The sequence below is a fragment of the Gossypium arboreum genome, chromosome 8 (assembly GCF_025698485.1).
Source record: "Gossypium arboreum isolate Shixiya-1 chromosome 8, ASM2569848v2, whole genome shotgun sequence".
Classification (NCBI taxonomy): domain Eukaryota; kingdom Viridiplantae; phylum Streptophyta; class Magnoliopsida; order Malvales; family Malvaceae; genus Gossypium; species Gossypium arboreum.
This window is the reverse complement of record NC_069077.1, coordinates 12,233,095-12,254,600: the sequence shown is the minus strand read 5'-3', so window position 1 is coordinate 12,254,600 and position 21,506 is coordinate 12,233,095. Positions and strand designations below refer to the sequence as shown.

The 21,506-nt window shown below is 35.8% G+C and overlaps 1 protein-coding gene across 1 annotated transcript; it reads left to right on the top strand.

Annotated features, from left to right (window-relative positions):
• The first annotated feature begins 19,221 nt into the window (after positions 1 to 19,221).
• Positions 19,222 to 19,797, top strand: LOC128296585 (uncharacterized). Its single transcript, XM_053032013.1, has one exon. The coding sequence runs from the start codon at positions 19,222 to 19,224 to the stop codon at positions 19,795 to 19,797; it is 576 nt and encodes a 191-aa protein (XP_052887973.1).
• Positions 19,798 to 21,506: the final 1,709 nt, after the last annotated feature.

The window sequence follows — 21,506 nt, the reverse complement described above, 5'->3', positions numbered from 1 at the left end:
CGTGGGGACTGCACTCTTTTTGCAAACAGGTGTATAATCACACTACTTTAATCATAATTTGACAAAAGCCAAAAAATATGGCTAGTGTCGCTACATGAGTGTGAGCTCGCTCGTGTAGTGAGCCGAATGCACAAAATGTGGGCGTTTGATCGTAGAGGCCACCATGAACGTTTTTATGGGCTTAGGTCGTTTGAGGCCATGTTGGGCCAAAATGGCCGTGTGGGCCCTATGGGCTCGTGGCCCCACACGGGTAAACTACACGGACGTGTGGAGATTACTGGGGCAGGCTGTGTAGCTCATACGGCCAAGGTCATTTTTGGGCTTTATAGGCCACACGAGCGTGTGGGCCCACATGGGCCGTATTATGGGCTTAGGCCTATTTTCACTGTTTGACTGTTAAGGTTGCACAGGTTGCCTGAGATGACTGTAGGCCTACTGTTGGGTCAGTAAGTATACCTAAACCCTGATATGATGAAATGACTGTTATACCCCTATGAGGTAAATGATTGATATACCCCTATGTGATGTAAGACTGTTTGAGCATGCCATTTTTACTGTATATACATTTATTTTATGTTGCATTGCATGGGGTGGGATATATGATATTGGAGGAAGTGTACTGAAAGGCTATAAGCCTATTACTGGCAGCTTTGCTGCAAATACTATTTTAGTGCCACAACCGGTGCTATATTTTGGAGTGTAAGGATGGGTGGGTCGATTTTATCCCCACATAGAGTGTAGGGCTGGACGGAATGGAGTGTAGAGGATGAATGGGTAGGATTTTATGATTGCATTTCTGTTACTGTTACTGAGATGGGCTAAGGCCCACACTGATATTATTACTGTATTAGGCTAAGGCCCTAACTGAGATTGAACTGCTACTAAATCGGGCTTAGGCCCAGACTATATCTGCTTACTGTATGATTGTTTTTTGTTAAAGGATTACACATTGAGTTTTCATAAACTCACTTTCTGCTCTCCTGTGTAGGTAATCCTTAGGCGGGTTGGTGCTGCGAGGGACTCGATAGGGGCTAAACGTTTGCTTTTGCTACTGTTTTAAATTTTCATTCTTGAAGTTTTTTTTTTAATTTGGGTTTCAGTTATATAATAAGGCCTCTTAAAGTTTTTCCTTGGTTTGGGAATTTATTTACTTTAAATCATATCTGTTAGCATAGGCCGCGGTTTTACTAAAAAGAATACATGCTTTCAAAACACCACACTATCGTAACAAATTTAAACAAACTTTGTTTTAAAAGTACAATTACAAACTAATGTAAGTAACACTTTGCTATATCAACTTGGGTTTTAACAACGAACAAAGAATGATAAATTTTCTTAAAGATCACAATGAGATTTTTATATAGTACGGATTTTTCCAACGGAACTACATTTTTTGAACACACTTCAATGTGACATCATAGATTCGGCCATAACGTCTAGGCCAAGTTTAGGGTGTTACAATCTCTGTGGAAGAAAATACTCCGATTCAGTAAAAAAGGCAAATTGAGTCCGAGGTTCATTGGACCGTTTGAGATTATTGAGTGTATCGGGCCAGTTACATATAGATTTTTATTGCCATCTGAGTTAGAAAAGATTCATAATGTATTTCTCGTATCGATGCTTTAATGATACAGATCAGATCCCTTATATGTAATTTCTCCATATGTGATAGAAATTCAGTCCGATATGACATATAAAGAAGAACCGATCCGTATCTTAGCTCGCGAGATTAAAGAATTGAGAAATAAGAAAAATTCGTTAGTAAAAGTGTTATGGCATCGACACGGTGTTGAAAAGGCTACGTGGGACCCCAAAGATGTTATGAGAGAGCAATATCTGACTCTGTTCAATAGTAAGATTTTCGGGGACGAAAATCCCTAAGGGGGAGTTGTAACAGCCCGATTTAGACCCTAGTTGAAATAGTGGTTTTGGGACCACAAATCTGAGTCAAAAAAATATTTTAATATTATTTTTCGTGTTTATAGTATGTGAATTGATATGTGTGAAAATTCTATATGAAAATTTTACTGTTTGTGTGCCAATTTATGAAAAAGGACCTAATTGCAGATAATGCAAAAGATGTGCTCTATTTGTTAAAGTGCCGAATTGCTTTGTCTTTATATATGTGAGGTCCTTATGATGCAGATAGACCATGGTTCTAATTAAATGACATTGATGGACATTAGTTAGTCGAATTGAAATGATTTTATAAAGGTAACATTAAGTAATTGTATAAATCAATGTTATTAATTATAACAAAACATGCATTTTGTGTCCATCTTTTCTTGGTTTGTTGAAATTAAAGAATGAAAGGTTAGTGTAATATCCCGAATTAGGGCCTAATCGGAATAGTGGTTTCGTGACCACAAATTCGAGATAGAAATAATTATTTTATAATTATTTTGATATTTATGATATGATTGCATGATTGTGTGAAAATTTCGTGATGAAATCCTATGCCTAGAGTGCTTAAATTAAAACTAGGGACTAAATCGAATAATTTGTAAAACTTGCATTCTAGGAGTTTTTAGTATGAAATTGTTTTGGAATATTAATGAGGAGGTCTTAAATAGCAATTTGACCAATTTCTAAGTCTATGGACAAAAATTGGACATGGATGGAATTTTTGGAAAGTTTAGTAGTAAGGGCATTTTGGTTATTTAGTTATTAAAATGAATTAAAAACAAAATTAAAAGCTAATTTTTGTCTATCTTCTTCATTAGGCCGAAATTTCAAGGGTTCTTCATAGTTAGGGTTTGTTTCAAGCTTCCAAGCTCCATAGTAAGTGATTCCAAGCCCCGTTTTTAATGTTCTTTACGTTTTTAGAATCCCGGTAGCTCGATTAAGCTTATGCTAGCAATAATTCAACCTAGGGTTCATATTTGCAAAAATGCCCATAGGTGAAATTTGTGTATTTTGGTGTTTTATGATAGAATATAAGGTTTTAAATTATGTTAGACAACTTGTACTACTCGGTTTTAAGCGAAAACGAGTAAAAGGGCTTAATCAGTAAAAATACCTAATAGTCATAAGTACATGTTAGAGTGTGAATTTGATGTTACCATAGAAGGGAAAAATGATCAGCATGTCATAAAACATAAGAATAAGGGATGAAGTTTAATTCCCGAGCCTAGGGGCAAAAGTGTAATTATGCAAAAGTTTAAGGGCAAAATTGTAATTTTTCCAAAGTTCGTATTAAATGCTGTTTTGATGAATGTATGTATTAAATAAGATTAATTTGGCATTATAGATCAAGAGAAACGAGATTCAAGTCACGATCGAGGAAAAGAAAAGATTGTGGACTAAATTGCAAAATCTTTATATTTTGGTACCAAGGTAAGTTAATGTGTAAATAATGTAGCATAATTGTTATTTTTAAGTTATTGATGTTAATTATATGATACGCTGATTTTTAGTCGTGAAATATTAAGCTTTGTGGTTAATGTTGAGTAATATGCAAATTATGTTTACTACTTGATAAATATAAATTGCTACCGAGTATCGGTTCCGATATTCCATGGAAGACGAAAAATGTGAGATCGAGGGAAAAAGCCCGTTTGAACCTTAGGAATAGATTAGGATACAAGTGACATGTCACTAGGATGGTTGAGCATCCAAACTCGTTGAGTTGAGTCCGAGTTCACTTATGGATGCGAATGTCCGAACTCGTTGAGTTGAGTCCGAGTTCGTGAGATGTAACTAGGCATCCGAACTTATTGAGTTGAGTCCGAGTTCACTTATAGATACGAACGCTCAAGCTCGATGAGTTGAGTCCGAGTTCACTTAGGGGCGGGTTACATGATTTCTTGATTACATATGAGACACTTATGTGCAAATTATCCGTGTGTCCGAGTTGTATTCCGATGTATTCAACGGGTGAAATTTCTAGTGAAATGAAAGAACACTTAAGATGCAAGCGACGTATTGGTAAGTGTTGTGAAATGGACACTTTGGACAGGTATGTTCTTAACCCTCGGGTTGATAATAGATACAACAACGATAAGGTGGTAAGATGATGAATGATGTTTAGAAATATGACATATGTTTTGGTGATACCATGCTAAAGTTGTTTGGTATATTTGTATTGTTATGTTACTTGTTATTTACATATGAACTTACTAAGCATTTATGCTTACGCCCTCCTCTTTATTTACTATATTTTTGAACAAGCTAGCTCGGGAATCGGGACGGGTCGAAGGTTCGATCACACTATCTAAAGGACTTTCATCTGGGTAAATGGCTTGTAAAACTTAAGTATGGCATGTATAGAAATATACTTATTTTGTGTAAATAATTTTATGATATGGCCATGATTGGTTGAGAAAATGTTTGATATTGATAAGTCATGGTGATGGTTAAATTTAGATCATGTTTGATATCATGGAAGTTTAATAGGTTATCTAGTTCATAACAACTCATGAAAAGATGAAATTTGCCTTAAAATGAATATTGCTACAAAGAATGACATGAATTCAAAAATCACTAAAAATAGTATAAATGGAATTAAATGATGAGAAAGTTATGAAATTGAAGCTTAATGAGTCTATTTTCATATGGATTAAAAAAAAAGGCATATAAATTATACTTTACGAGATATTTGAAACCTTGTGAAACAGGGCTAGAGTGATTTCTGGATCCTCTGTTCTGAATTTAGAAATTCATAATAAATTGTAAAAAAATAATTAGAAGTAATTATTTATATTTACAGATTCCTTGTTGAGTCTAGTTTTAATAGAAACAAATCTCATAGTCATTGAAATACTGTATAGAGAGATATCTGATTCGTAATACATAGAGGTCAGAGCAGTCGAACCCTGAAATAGGGGAGACTTTAACTAATAAACTGTACTAATTGGCCCAACCAAAAATCTAGAAACGAATTAGTAAATATATATATGAGTCTAGATTTATGGAAAATTTACGGATCTTGATTTCGAGTTTCATAACTCGAGATATGATTTTTCTTGTAATTGTGACGCGGGTAGCTAGAAAGCTGTGAATGTACAAACAAATGATTTGAAGTTCTTAATTTGATAAATTATGTTCGGTAACCCCTCAAGCTCGACTCCGGCGATGGTTTCGGGCGTGGGGGCGTTACATTTGGTGGTATTAGAGCAGGTTTAGTTGGATTTTTCTAAACATGCCATATGTATGAATTGTGATAGTGTGACGACTTCTGACCTTTTTAAATGATTTTTATATAGTAAATGGATCTGATCCACTGTGGCGATGAAGTAGAGAGTAATGCGCCACTCATTTGAAGGCAGCACGATCGAAAACTCACCTCCTCTTGTTGGTCGGGGATGAGGAGAAAGGATTGGAAAGCCTTTCCCAAATGATGAGTGCATGGTACACTGAGTTCGTTCGTACGAACCCAAATGTACGACCTACCCCACCTCCCCCAATTCCTCAACCTATGCCTCCGATGCCTCAGGGAGTGGATATGATAAAATTTCACAGAACCCCCTTTGACAGAATTCATAAATAAGGGGCTAAAGAATTTTGAGCAAATATTGATGATGATGCAGAGAAAGCGAGTTCGGCTTGAAAATTCTATCCGGTATTTGATGAATTATCTTGTACACCGAAGAATGTTTGAAATGTGCTACATCTTTGTTGAGAGATTCACCTATAATTGGTGGAAGACTTTGATTTGGTGGTACCAAAGAGAGGGTAACACGGGAATTCTTTCAAGAAGAGTTTGGAAGGAATATATTAGTGAAAGATTTATTGATCGAAATGTAAAGAGTTTCTTGAGTGAAGCAAGGTAATATGATGATCTCGAATATGAAAGAGAGTTTGTTCGATTGAGTAAGTATGCAGGAATATGTTCCTCTGAAGCCAAGATGTGCCGACGATTTGAAGACGGCTTAACGAAGACATTAAGGTATTTGTTGGGATCCTTGAACTAAAAGAAATGGTGGTACTTGTCGATTGAGCTTGCAAGGCTGAAGAATTACTGAAGGAAAAGAAAAAGGTAGAATCTAAAACACGAAATTGGAAGAAAAGACCAATGAGTAATGCACCCTCACAACAAATCGGAAAGTCAAGAAATATGAATCCTCGTTCCCAAGTTTCATTTGGGCAATCATATGGAAATTTAAGAAGCGAAATGTGGGTCCTAAATCTCGGACTACTGCGGCTAGTGTGGGAAATACGAGATCTGTTAAACCCGAGTGTGCCGGTGTGGTAGAAATCATTTTGGTCCGCAGAGCAAATGAATGTTTTCGATGTGGTTTTCGGATCATTTTATTAGAGCGCTTGAGAGAGCCGAGAAAGAAAAATTTCAGAATGTAAAAGCTAGTGGTGTAGACTCGAGGGAAGGTATCCGAGAAAAGTGGAAGTGAAACAAGCGAAGAAGAATGTAGCAGAGATGCAGCAGATTAGATCTCAAGGAAGAGCTCCAGCTAGAACTTATGCTATTAAAGCGCGTGAAGATGCTTCCTCACCCGATGTGATTACCGGTACATTTTCTCTTTATGATACTAATGTTATTGCTTTGATTGATCCCGGTTCTACTCATTCATATGTATGCATGAAACTGGTGTCTAGTATGAATATACCTGTTGAGAACACAGAATTTATGATTAGAGTGTCGAATCTGTTAGGCAAATATGTGATAGTTGATAAAGTATACAAGAAATGCCCTTTAATGATTCGGGGTCATTACTTTCCGGCTGACTTGATGTTGTTGCCGTTTGATGAATTTGATGTTATTTTGGGTATGGATTGGTTGACATTGCATGATGCTATAGTAAATTGCAAAGAAAAGGTTATAGAATTAAAGTGTGAAAACGGTGAAACTCTATGGGTTGAATCAGATAAATCAGAGGCATTGTCTAGTGTGATTTCTTCGATGTCGGCTCAGAGATATTTTAGAAAGGGTTTTGAAGCTTATTTGGCGTATGTAATTAATACAAAAGAAGTTGAAAAGAAAGTTGAATCAGTGTCGGTTGTGTGTGAATTTACGGATGTATTTCCAGAAGAATTATCGGGTTTGCCTCCAGTCAGGGAAGTAGAATTTGGTATAGATTTGATACCGGGAATAGCTCCAATCTCGATTGCTCCATATAGAATGGCACCAACAGAGTTGAAAGAATTAAAGTCGCAGTTGCAAGAGTTGACTGATAAAGGCTTTGTGGGACCAAGTTTTTCACCTTGGGGTGCTCCCGTGTTATTTGTGAAAAAGAAGGATGGTTCTATGAGATTATGTGTTGATTATCGGTAGTTAAACAAGGTGACAATCAAAAACAAGTATCCATTGCAGAGAATTGATGATTTGTTTGATCAGCTAAAAGGAGCGACATGGTTTTCAAAGATTGACTTGAGATCTTGGTATTATCAGCAGTGAGTGAAAGAGTCAGATGTGCTTAAAACTACTTTTAGAACAAGGTACGGTCATTATGAATTTTTAGTTATGCCATTTGGGTTGACAAATGCTTCTGCTGTGTTTATGGATTTAATGAATCGCATATTTCGTCCATACTTGGACAACTTTGTTGTGGTGTTTATAGATAATATTTTAATTTATTCAAAAGATGAGACAGAGCATGCTGAGTATTTGAGGATAGTTTTGCAAACTTTGAGAGATAAGCAGCTGTATGCTAAGTTTAGTAAAAGTGAATTTTGGCTCTGGGAAGTTGGATTTTTGGGCCATATTGTTTCAGGTGATGGTATACGGGTTGATCCTAGTAAAATTTCAACCATTGTTGATTGGAAACCACCGAAAAATGTAACTGAAGTTAGGAGTTTCTTGGGGCTAGCTGGGTATTGTCGGCGGTTTGTAAATGGATTTTCTATAATTGATGCTCCTATGACTAGACTACTCCGAAAGGATGTTAAATTTGAATGGACAGAAGAATGTCAACAGAGTTTCGAAGAATTGAAAAAGTTATTAACTGAAGCACCAGTGTTGATACAACCTGAATCAGGAAAAGAATTTGTGGTGTATAGTGATGCTTTTCTAAATGGTTTGGGGTGTGTACTCATGCAAGAAGGAAAAGTGGTGGCTTATGCTTCGAGGCAGTTAAAACCTCATGAGAGGAATTATCCTACTCACGATTTGGAATTGGCTGCAGTGGTGTTTGCTTTGAAGATTTGGCGACATTATTTGTATGGTGAAAAGTGCCGAGTATATACCGATCACAAAAGTCTTAAGTACTTGATGTCACAAAAAGACTTGAATTTGAGACAGCGAAGATGGTTGGAGTTATTGAAAGATTACGAGCTTGTTATTGATTACCATCCGGGAAAAGCGAATGTGGTCGCCGATGCTTTAAGCAGAAAATTGCTATTTGCTTTGAGAACTATGAACACTCGGTTAAAGATATCAAATTATGGTTCGATTCTAGCAGAGTTAAGAACAAGACCGATGTTTTTACAAGAGATTTCTGAAGCTCAGAAAAATGATCAAGATTTGCAAGCCAAGAGAAAACAGTGTGAAGATGATACGGGATCAGATTTCAGAATCGGTTCTGATGGTTGCTTGATGTTTAAAAATTGGATTTGTGTACCGAAAAATGATGAGTTGATTCAAAATATTTTGCATGAAGCACATAATGGTTGTTTGGCGGTTCATCCGGGCAGTAAGAAAATGCATAATGACTTGAAGAAAATGTACTGGTGGAGTGGAATGAAAAGAGATATTTCCGAGTTTGTATCAAAGTGCTTAGTTTGTCAACAAGTCAAAGCTAAACACCAAGTACCTTCGGGATTACTCCAGCCTATCATGGTTCCTGAATAGAAATAGGACCGGATTACTATGGATTTTATATCAGGGTTGCTGTTAACTCCGGGGAAGAAAAATGCCATCTGGGTAATAGTTGACAAACTGACTAAATCGGCTTATTTTATTCCGGTACGTACGAATTATTCTCTTAATAAGTTGGCTGAATTGTATATCCGAGAGATTGTTAGACTTCATGGGATACCTTTATCAATCATTTCGGATAGAGATCCGAGGTTTACCTTACGATTTTGGCAAAAGTTGCAAGAGGCATTAGGTACAAAGTTAAATTTCAGCACTGCCTTTCATCCATAAACTGATGGACAATCAGAGAGAGTAATTCAGATTCTTGAAGACATGCTCAGATGTTGCGTATTGGAATTTCAAGATAGTTGGGAAAGGTACTTACCATTGGTAGAATTTGCTTATAATAATTGTTATCAGACGAGTTTGAAGATGGCACCTTATGAAGCATTGTATGGTCGTAAATGTCGGACACCATTGTATTGGACTGAACTCAAGGAAAATCAGATTTATGGAGTTGATCTAATAAAAGAAACCGAAGAAAAGGTGAAAGTGATTCGAGATTGTTTGAAAGCTGCTTCAGATAGACAGAAATCTTATGTGGATTTGAAACGAAGGGAAATCGAGTTTCAAGTTGGTGATAAGGTATTTTTGAAAGTGTCTCCATGGAAGAAAGTCCTAAGATTTGGACGGAAGGGCAAGTTAAATCCACGTTTTATTGGACCGTATGAAATAATTGAAAAAGTTGGACCGGTAGCATATTGGCTAGCATTACACCTGAATTAGAGAAGATTCATGATGTGTTCCACGTATCTATGTTACGTCGGTATCATTCGGATCCTTCACATATAATTTCACCGACAGAAATTGAACTACGACCAGATATGACTTACGAAGAAGAACCGATTAAGATTTTAGCTCGAGAAGTCAAACAATTAAGAAATAAAAGTGTCACTCTCGTGAAAGTATTGTTGCAAAAGCACAGGGTAGAAGAGACTACATGGGAACCTGAAGAAACTACGAGAAACCAATACACACCTGTTTACCGATAAGATTTTCGAGGACAAAAATTCTTAAAAGGGGGAGAGTTGTAATATCCCGAATTAGGGCCTAATCGGAATACTGGTTTCGTGACCACAAATTCGAGATAGAAATAATTATTTTATAATTATTTTGATGTTTATGATATGATTGCATGATTGTGTGAAAATTTCGTGATGAAATCCTATGCCTAAAGTGCTTAAATTAAAACTAGGGACTAAATCGAATAATTTGTAAAACTTGCATTCTAGGAGTTTTTAGTATGAAATTGTTTTGGAATATTAATGAGGAGGTCTTAAATAGAAATTTGACCAATTTGTAAGTCTATGGACAAAAATTGGACATGGATGGAATTTTTTGAAAGTTTAGTAGTAAAGGCATTTTGGTCATTTAGTTATTAAAATGAATTAAAAACAAAATTAAAAGCCAATTTTTGTCTATCTTCTTCATTAGGCCGAAATTTCAAGGGTTCTCCATAGTTAGGGTTTGTTTCAAGCTTCCAAGCTCTATAGTAAGTGATTCCAAGCCCCGTTTTTAATGTTCTTTGTGTTTTTGGAATCCCGGTAGCTCGATTAAGCTTATGCTAGCAATAATTCAACCTAGGGTTCATATTTAGAAAAATGCCCATAGGTGAAATTTGTGTATTTTGGTGTTTTATGATAGAATATGAGGTTTTAAATTATGTTAGACAACTTGTACTACTCGGTTTTAAGCGAAAACGAGTAAAAGGGCTTAATCGGTAAAAATACCTAATAGTCATAAGTACATGTTAGAGTGTGAATTTGATGTTACCATAGAAGGGAAAAATGATCAGCATGTCATAAAACATAATAATAAAGGATGAAGTTTAATTCCCGAGCCTAGGGGCAAAAGTGTAATTATGCAAAAGTTTAAGGGCAAAAGTGTAATTTTTCCAAAGTTCTTATTAAATGCTGTTTTGATGAATGTATGTATTAAATAAGATTAATTTGGCATTATAGATCAAGAGAAACGAGATTCAAGTCGCGATCGAGGAAAAGAAAAGATTGTGAACTAAATTGCAAAATCTTTATATTTTTGTACCAAGGTAAGTTCATGTGTAAATAATGTAGCATAATTGTTATTTTTAAGTTATTGATGTTAATTATATCATACGCTGATTTTTAATCGTGAAATATTATGCTTTGTGGTTAATGTTGAGTAATATGCAAATTATGTTTACTACTTGATAAATATGAATTGCTACCGAGTATCGGTTCCGATATTCCATGGAAGACGACAAATGTGAGATCGAGGGAAAAAGCCCGTTTGAACCTTAGGAATAGATTAGGATACAAGTGACATGTCACTAGGATGGTTGAGCATCCGAACTCGTTAAGTTGAGTCCGAGTTCACTTATGGATGCGAATGTCCGAACTCATTGAGTTGAGTCCGAGTTCGTGAGATGTAACTAGGCATCCAAACTCATTGAGTTGAGTCCGAGTTCACTTATAGATACGAACGCCCGAGCTCGATGAGTTGAGTCCGAGTTCACTTAGGGCCGGGTTACATGATTTCTTAATTACATATGAGACACTTATGTGCAAATTATCCGTGTATCCGAGTTGTATTCCGATGTGTTCAACAGGTGAAATTTCTAGTGAAATGAAAGAACACTTAAGATGCAAGCGACGTATTGGTAAGTGTTGTGAAATGGACACTTTGGACAGGTATGTTCTTAACCCTCGGGTTGATAATAGATACAACAACAATAAGGTGGTAAGATGATGAATGATATTTAGAAATATGACATATGTTTTGGTGATACCATGCTAAAGTTGTTTGGTATATTTGTATTGTTATGTTACTTGTTATTTACATATGAACTTACTAAGCATTTATGCTTACTCCCTCCTCTTTATTTACTGTAGTTTTGAACAAGCCAGCTCGGGAATCGGGACGGGTCGAAGGTTCGATCACACTATCTAAAGGACTTTCATCTGGGTAAATGGCTTGTAAAACTTAAGTATGGCATGTATAGCAATATACTTATTTTGTGTAAATAATTTTATGATATGGCCATGATTGGTTGAGAAAATGTTTGATATTGATAAGTCATGGTGATGGTTAAATTTAGATCATGTTTGATATCATGGAAGTTTAATAGGTTATCTAGTTCATAACAACTCATGAAAAGATGAAATTTGCCTTAAAACAGAATATTGTTGTAGCAATGACATGAATTTGAAAAAACACTAAAAATATTATAAATGTAATTAAATGATGAGAAAGTTATGAAATTGAATCTTAATGAGTCTATTTTCATATGGACTAAAAAAAACAGGCATATAAATTATACTTTACGAGATATTTGAAACCTTGTGAAATAGGGCCAGAGTGATTTCTGGATCCTCTGTTCTGACTTTAAAAATTCATAATAAATTGTAAAAAAATAATTAGAAGTAATTATTTATATTTACAGATTCCTTGTTGAGTCTAGTTTTAATAGAAACAAATCTCATAGTCATTGAAATTCTGTATAGAGAGATATCTGATTCGTAATACATAGAGGTCAGAGCAGTCAAACCCTGAAATAGGGTAGACTTTAACTAATAAACTGTACTAATTTTCCCAACCAAAAATTCTATAAAAGTATTAGTAAATATATATATGAGTCTAGATTTAGGGAAAATTTACGGATCTTGATTTCGAGTTTCATAACTCGAGATATGATTTTTCTTGTAATTGTGACGCGGGTAGCTAGAAAGCTGTGAATGTAGAAACAAATGATTTGAAGTTCTTAATTTGATAAATTATGTTCGGTAACCCCTCAAGCTCGACTCCGGTGACAGTTTCGGGCGTGGGGGCGTTACAGTTAGGGTATTGTGTTTTAACATTTGGCCATTGAAAGACTTGATTAAAGTATGAGTTTTGTTCAGTTTTTGATAATTTTTACGTTTTTGTGATCAATGCTTTGTGTTCTATTAAGCTCGTGCCTCAATTTCTGAAATTGTTAATGATTTCATGAGATGTCATTGTTGATTTTCTGAGCTTTGTGATGTTAATTGATGAAAAATGAAAGATATGTGTTGCATTAATATGTTTTGTATTTGAATTTTTGATGAATTTGAGTATTTTGGACTAACTGGTGAAAATGAGAACTTGAGGGGTTAAAATGTGAAATAAATGAAATATATGGGCTTATATGGGCTAGAGGAAAATTCGGCCTAGCATGTGTAATATGAAATTATGTGTATTTTGTGATTTTATAAATTAGGGACAAAAGTGATAAAATGTGAAAATGTAAGGGCTAATTTGTAAAATACCCTAAATATGTGTGTATGGATTGAATTGAATGATTTGGTGAATAAAGGAGTTAAATTTGAATGTGTATAGATCAAAAAGAAGTGAACTCCGAATTACAAAATAAGAAAGTGAACATTAAGTTTTAATGCTATAAGTTGCAAAATAAGATCAAAAGGTAGGTTATGAATTAAAAAGGAAAACAACCAGAAAAATCTAGGGAAGCTGATGTAATAGAAGACTACAATGAGGGTGAACTCTAAATTACTTCTATCGACAACTCTAAAGTAATCGAGGATTGGTTTAAAAAGGAAAACAACTGGAAAAATCTGGGAAAGCTGATGTAATAGAAGACTACAATGAGGGTGAACTCCGAATTACTTCTATCGACAACTCTAAAGTAAGCGAGGATTGGTTTAAAATATATGAAATAGTGTTTGGATGTGTTGTTTTGATGGGAAATAATGTTTTATGTAGAAATGCAGGTATTGACACAATCAAAATTAAGAGGTTCAATGGAGTCATTAGAACATTAAATAACGTACAACATGTACCAGAATTGTAACTCCCCTTATCTGTATTCATTTTCGGAATAGGGTTATGAAGCATTACCAGACTTATTTCACAAATAAACATACATTTCTCATACATTTTTCCGTTTCAAAAATAAAACATTCACAATCATTCATAACATCCCTAATTCGAGCCTACGAGGCCCAAAACATGCTTTACGAGTAGTTTGAGACTAAACTGATAACTCAGGAAATTTTTGACAAACTTAAAAAATTTTACAAAATACAGGGGACACACGCCCGTATGGCCCGGATGTGTGTCTCACACAGCCTATGTCACAGGCCGTGTGAACATTCGAAATGGGAACACATGGCCGTGTCCCAGCCCGTCTCTGACCCCATGTAACTCTCTAACTTAGGTCACACGGCCAACCACACGCCCGTGTGACCAGTCTATGTACCCTTCGAAATAGCCACACACGCCCGTGTGCCTGGCCATGTGCTAGGCCGTGTCAAACTTGTAAGTTATACTCACTTATACCACATAACCAAGTCATACACCCATGTTCTGGGCCGTTTGGAGCATACTGACTTGGTTTCTAACTAAACACCAGGGGACACACGGCCGTGTCACTTGACTGTATGTCATTCACGGCTGAGACATACGCCCGTGTCTCTGCCTATGTGGACAAAAATAGGCTATTTGCCAAGCCATTTTTCTCACCCAAGCTTTCAATCACCTACATAAACCAAATGGCATATAATGTAACAGCCCGTTTCTAGTCGAATCGGAACAGTGGTTTCGGAACCAAAAATATAAAGTTGAAATAATTATTTTATTATTATTTTAATGTTTACAGCATGATAGTGTGCTTGTGTGAAAGTTTCATTCAGAAATTTTATCGTCTCAGTGTTTAATTCGATAAAAAAGGATTAAATCTTGTAAAGTGCAAAAATTTAGTTCTATTAGCTAAAGGTATCTAATAGCTATGGTTTAAGTGGTAAATAGACCATTGTTTAATCCAGTGGACATTTATGTGCCTGGTTAGATCAATTTTAATGGTTAATATAGTAAATTGGTAAATATGTGTTAGTAAAATAATAAAGAAACAAATGGTCATCTTCTTAAGTGTTTAACCACTAAAAATTAACCTTAAAAACTCCATGGAAAGGGTTTGAAGCATTCGGTCATAGCTATCCATGCATGTAAGTGTTTTATTGCTCAGTTTTTAATGTTTTCTATGTTTTTGAGATCGTTGCAGTTTAGTCTAGCTAGCCCAGGGACCATTTTGCAAAATTGTTAAAGATTTAGGATGTTTCTATTGATGAATAGGCATGCATTTTAATGATTGATTATAGATTTTGAATGTTTGATGATAGTTACACAGGTTTTGTTAAGTAATTTTTAGTGAAAATGCAAATTAGGGATTAAATTGAGAAATGTGGAAAGTTTATGGGTAAACTATTAAATAAATGAAAATTATTGGCTGATATGTGTACTAGGAAAACTCAGCTAGCATGGGTTGGTATCAAATTGCATTAATTTGTGTTTTTATGAAATAAGGACTAAATTATAAAAGTTGTGAAATACTTGGGGCAAAAGTGTAAATGTGATTTAATGAGTTTTTTGGATTAAATTCAATAGAGTGATAATTAAATAAGCTAAATTTGATTACATATAGATCAAGAAAAGCGAAATTCAGATCTAGATCAGGGGAAAAATAAAGTACTTGACTAATCAACCTGTTTCGCCGTTTTTGCATCCGAGGTAAGTTTGTATGATTAATAAGCTTAATGTTATATGTGTTTATATGCTTAAATATTATAATTGTGATATTATTTCATTGTGGAATCTATCGACAAAGCATTAAGATAGTGAGAATTCCCAGTTGAACCTTAGGAATAGATAGGATACTAGTGACATGTCATTAGGGGTCATTGTGATTATGTGATCCGAGTGCTGGTCCTGTACCTCTTACTGGTGGCTAAGTATGCCGGCATGTGTTGCAGTTACTTGACAGTTTGTGTGAGCAGCACCATGTAGCTACATCTTGACTGACAGCTTGTGTGAGCAGGCCAGTTGATAGCTCGAGAGTGAGCAAATATGTGATATGAGATTGAGATAGCATTGGCTATGTAGGTGGCACTTTGGTGCGAGATTCCTGAGTATCCAATATTATTTCAAATGGTTCAACGAGAAAATATGATGATACGAAGATGTAAGAAATGTTACGGATCGGTTCAGGTACTCATGATAAGTTTAGCAAGTAAGTGATAATTGATAAGTTCATATAAAACGTAAGTGAAAGTTGATGAATTTGTACATGATACATAGAATAATGGAAATGTGCAAATTGTTGAGTTGAATGTATTACTTACATTTACTTATGTTCTTTAAATTGTAAATGAATTGGCAAATTCTACTTATTTATCATATGAACTTACTAAGCTATGAAGCTTATTCTGTTTATTTTACTGTGTTTTATAGTGATTTCAAATCTAGCTCGGATTCGAGGATTGCCGGAGACGTCATCACACTATCAAGCTATCATTTTAGTACTTTTGAATTTATGTTTTTGGAATATATGGCATGTATAGGAACTTTGGTTATTTTGGTATATAAGTTGATGATGAATTTAGCCATTTGAATTGGCTTGTAAATGTCTATGGTTTGGTTGTGTATATATATGTGTGCATATGACTTATGTTATGTGATTGAGGTTGGCTTTGTGATGCTTATTGATAGTAGGTATTGTGGTTGTCAAATGGTTGATATTAATGTCGTTGATTGAAGATTATACTAAATTTTAAAATGTATGTGAAATGTATGTGTAATTGTATGATATGTCCGGTAACGCTCTGTAACCCTATTCGGACATTGAATACGGGTAAAGAGTGTTACATTTCTTGGTATCAGAGTTACGATTTAGTCGATTCTTGGACTAACGTAGCGTGTCTGAGAGTCTAGCTATACATGCCATATATAACCTGTGATAGTGTAATATCTCCTAACAGTTTTAAATTGTGTTTTCATATAGTAAATGGATCTCAATAGAGCTGTAGCTGGATGTTGAAAGTAATGCGCCTGCCTCAATTCATAGGGTAGTGCAATCTAAGTCTAAACTCGTATCAGGCAGTCAAGGAAGAGAGGCTAAAGAAGCCTTCTGCCAGATGATGAATGAGTGGTTTATGGAGTTTTTAGTTCTTGTTTGATGATGTGCTTTGGAGCTTTTTATGATTGTGATAAAATCAGTTCCTCTTTAGGAAATATAATGAAGCATATTTACTCATAATGAAATATCCGAAAATAAAAATTGTAAAAACTCAAGATAAAATAGTATTAACAGGAAATAAAAAGTAATTTCAAAATATAAAGATAAAGCTAAAATAGATAATAGGTGTTTATAGAGAAATTGGGGCAAACGGTCGTGGGGCACGCCCGTGTGCCTTTGTTTCAGCCCGTGCGTTTCGTGGTTTTCAAAATTGGGCGCATTGGTGTACACGTCCATGTTGCACGGCCATGTCAATCTTTGTTCGCTTCTCCCACGCCCGTGTATGCAGGCACAGGCCCGTGTTATTGTGACAGTGTCGACCACGAGGGCTAGGCACGGGTGTGTTGAACGCTCGTGCTAAATTGAAAGGTTTGTTAACAGTTTCAAAACACGGGCGTGTCACACGCCCGTGTATTTTGGCAGTTTCACCCACGACCATGTTGCACGGCTATGGCAACTTATCGCATCCCATGTTGGGGAAAAAAATTTAACCCTGTTTTCACACGGCCTAATGTACGCCCGTGTGCTTGGCCGTGTGGTCTTTAGAAAGCCTGTGTTCCATGATTTGGTTAGTATGTTAGATGTTAAAAGCTAAAACTTAAATAAATCATTACTGTTAGTGCTCGGGTTGCCTCCCGAGAAGCGCTTATTTATAATCTTAAGCTAGGTCAAGGTGGTGCGAGGAGTTTACACTCCTCATCTCTGCTATCAACTTTATCAACATAAGGTTTAAGATGGGTATTGTTTACCTTAAATGTGCCAAATTTGGGATGAATTACCTCGACTGTACCATATGGGAAAATACTAAGTACCGTAAGAGGAATTTCTTCATTAGGTTTAGGAGTGGCAATGCAAGGATTTACTGCATCTAGTAGTACTTTGTCTCCAACCTTAAGTTGATTTGGTGAGGTATTGAGCTTGTCTTGGCTCGGTTTTAGTTTATCAAGTGTTCTCGATTTCTATGTCCGCCATTCATCTAGCTCCTCAATTTGTAGCATTTGTTCTTCAAAGATAGGTCCTTTGTTGTTGTTTGAACATGGCTCATATGCGTTCTTCGAAACTATTTCCTGCATAGAGGGTTTCACCACATGATCTGTACTAGTAGAATGATTTATACAACCACCTTCGATTTTTGATGTGTTACTCGAATTACGAGCTTGAAGGGTGATTGTTTCGTCTCCCTCACGAAGTGTGAGTTCACCTGTACCAACATCAATAATGGTTCTAGAAGTCGCTAAAAAGGGTCGTCCTAAAATCAAAGGTGTGTTACTATCCTCTTCCATGTCTAGAACAACAAAGTCTACTAGGTATATAAATTTATCGATCTTAACAAGAACATCTTCAATGATACCCCAAGGAAATCTAATGGTTTTATCAGCCAATTGAATGCTCATCCTAGTTCGTTTGGGTTTCCCAAGACCTAGCTATTTAAACATTTTATAAGGCATAACATTAATGCTTGCCCCGAAGTCAGCCAATGCATTATGAACATCTAAACTACCAATTAAACAAGGAATCGTAAAACTCCCTGGATCTTTTGATTTGTTGAGTAGCTTATTCTGTAATATGGTTGAGCAAAATGCATTCAACTCCATATGCGACACCTCATCCAACTTTCGTTTGTTTGTTAGAAGCTCCCTTAAAAATTTGACTGCGTTTGGCATCTGCGAGAGAGCTTCGATAAATGGTAAGTTAATATGTAATTTCTTTAATAGTTGAAGGAATTTACCAAATTGTTCATCTGTACGGTCTTTCCTTGTCGCATTGGGGTATGACACCCATGGTTTGTACTCTTTACTTATCGTTTTCTGGTCATTGTGGTCCACCTCACCCTTACCTTTACTTACCACAGTTTCCTGTCTCTGTTCTGGTTCAGGTGCAACTAACCCTTCGAGTTTGCTGCAGCTGGTTAAGATTCCTTTTTGGAAGTTGGAGTGTGTAATGATGGATTTCGTTAGTGGATTGCCTCTAACACCCACTAAGAAAGATTTAGTATGGGTCATCGTGGATCGATTGACTAAATTCACCCACTTCATACCGGTTCGTATTGATTATTCTCTGCAAAAGCTAGCGAAGCTTTATATTTTATAGATAGTGAGACTGCATGGGGTACCGGTTTCAATCATCTTCGATAGGGATCCTCGCTTCACGTCTCAATTTTGGAAAAAGTTGCATGAGGCTTTGGGTTCAAGGTTGGACTTCAGTACTGCGTTCCATCCTCAAACCTACAGTCAATCTGATAGGGTGATTCAGATACTGGAGGATATGTTGAGGAGCTATGTTATTGATTTCTGAGGTAGTTGGGAGGAGTATCTACTATTAGCGGAGTTTGCCTATAATAATAGCTTCTAGTCTAGCACCCAGATGGTAGCTTACAAGGCTCTGCATGGTCATAAGTGCCGCACTCCCTTGTGTTAGACTGAGTTGGGTGAAGGACGTGTTATGGGTCCTGAGTTGGATTTCTGAGACTGAGGGTAAGGTCAGGTTGATTCGAGATCGACTGAAAGCGGCATCGGATAGACAGAAATCTTATGCAGATCTAAAAAGACACGATATGGAGTATTCTATGGGGGACTTCGTATTTCTCAAGGTCTCGCCATGGAAAAAGATTCTGAGTTTCGGTCATAAGGGCAAGCTAAGCCCTAGGTTTATTGGGTCATACCGTATTCTGAAGCGAGTGAGGCCAGCCGCTTATTATTTGGAGCTACCTCCAAAGATAGACCGTATTCACGATGTGTTTCATGTCTCGATGTTGAGGCGCTATCGCTCTGATCCCACGCATATTGTCCCTATTGAAGAGATAGAGGTTAGGCCAAATTGGACCTTCGAGGAGGAGCCAGTTCAGATTTTGGATCATGATGTAAAGGTTATTAGAAGGAAGTCTATCCCAGTATTGAAGGTTCTGTGGCGTAATCATAGCACTGAGGAGGCCACGTGGGAGCCTAAGGATGCGATGCATTAGCAGTATCCTCATATATTCTAATTAGGTAAGTTTCAAGGCTGAAATTTTCTTTTAAGGGGTATAGTTGTAACGGTAAAAATTTTATATTTTTGGTTCTGCAATTAATTGACACAAGTGTGTATCTACTTCACTGGTTAACTGTTCTTAGTGTGTGTGTGAGGTCCCAAGTTCAAGCCTTGTATTTGGCAAATTTTGATTATTTTTGGAATTAAGCCCTATCTTTGTTCAATGGGCTTATATTAAGTTATTTGTAAAATCATATCAGAATAAGTCTACTGGTTTGGTGGTTAAGTGGAATGTGGATTTACTAGAGGTCCAGTGTTCGAATATCTGTTATAGCAAGGACGGAACGAATTGACTAGTCCGATACTTTGTTTTCCCCAGTTCTAGATCTGAATCTCATTTTTCTCAATCTATATAATATCAAAATTTACTTATTTAATCATTAATTCATTCAATTTAACATAATTTACACATTTTGGCAAAATTACACTTTTCCCCTTTTATTACAAATTTTTGCAATTTAGTCCTTATCACATAAAATTACAAATTCATGCAATTAAGGACAAGCCCATGCTAGCTGAATTTTACCCATACTACTAACAGCTGATATTTTTAGTTTATTCACACATCTAACCATGAATTTTACACTTTTCTCAATTTAATCCTTAATTCACATTTTTGTCAAAAAATTACTTTATAAAACTTATATATCTAGCTTCAAACATTAATAAACTATCATAAAATATCTAAATAACCAAGCATTCAACAATGGCATCATTCAAAATCTATCATAGTTTTGAAAACAAAGATACAGGCTAGCTAGATTAAGCTACATCGAGCTCAAAAACGTAGAAATTAATAAAAACAGAGTTAAAACCGTACCTATTTGAGCAAAAACAACATGGCTGAATGCCAAGCTCTTCAATGGCTATTTTAAACCCCATTTTCGGTTGTAAATGGATGGAAGATGATGATATTTGGCTTTCTTTTATTTATTACTAACTTTAATTACCTATTTACCCTTTTGCCCTTTAAAAACATTTAATAATGACACCAATTGCCACTCCACTATCATCCACTATCTCATAAATGGGCTATTTACCACATAAGAACCTTCACTTTTAAGTTCTATAGTTATTTGACACCTTTAGCTTATAGAACACAACTTTTACGCTTTAAATGATTTAGTCCTTTTTACCGAATTAAACACTTAAACGATAAAATTTTGTTACGAAAATTTCACACATCTCTAATATCATGATGTAAATATTAAAATACTAATAAAATAAATTTTTTGATGTTGGATTTGTTGTCCCAAAATCACTGTTCCTATTTATGCAAAAAACGGGTTGTTACACCGTGAATGGAGACTGGCGCATTACTTTCTACATTCAGCTACACCTCGATTGGAATCCATTTACTATATGAAAACACATTTTAAACTGTCAGGAGATATCACACTATCACAGGTTATTTATGGCATGTATAGCTAGACTCTCGCACACGCTAAGTTAGTCCAAGAATCGACTAAACCGTAGCTCTGATACCAATAAATATAACACCCCTCACTCGTATTCATTGCTGGAATAGGGTTACGGAGCATTACCGGACTTATAACCCAATTAAACAAATATTTCTCATACATTTTCCATTTCAAATATAAATCATTCACATACATTCATAATATCCCTAATACGAGCCTACGA

What these genes read in the sequence shown, in the direction of transcription:
- LOC128296585 (XM_053032013.1), top strand. Translation starts at nt 19,222, where the DNA reads ATGGTCATAAGTGCCGCACTCCCTTGTGTTAGACTGAGTTGGGTGAAG.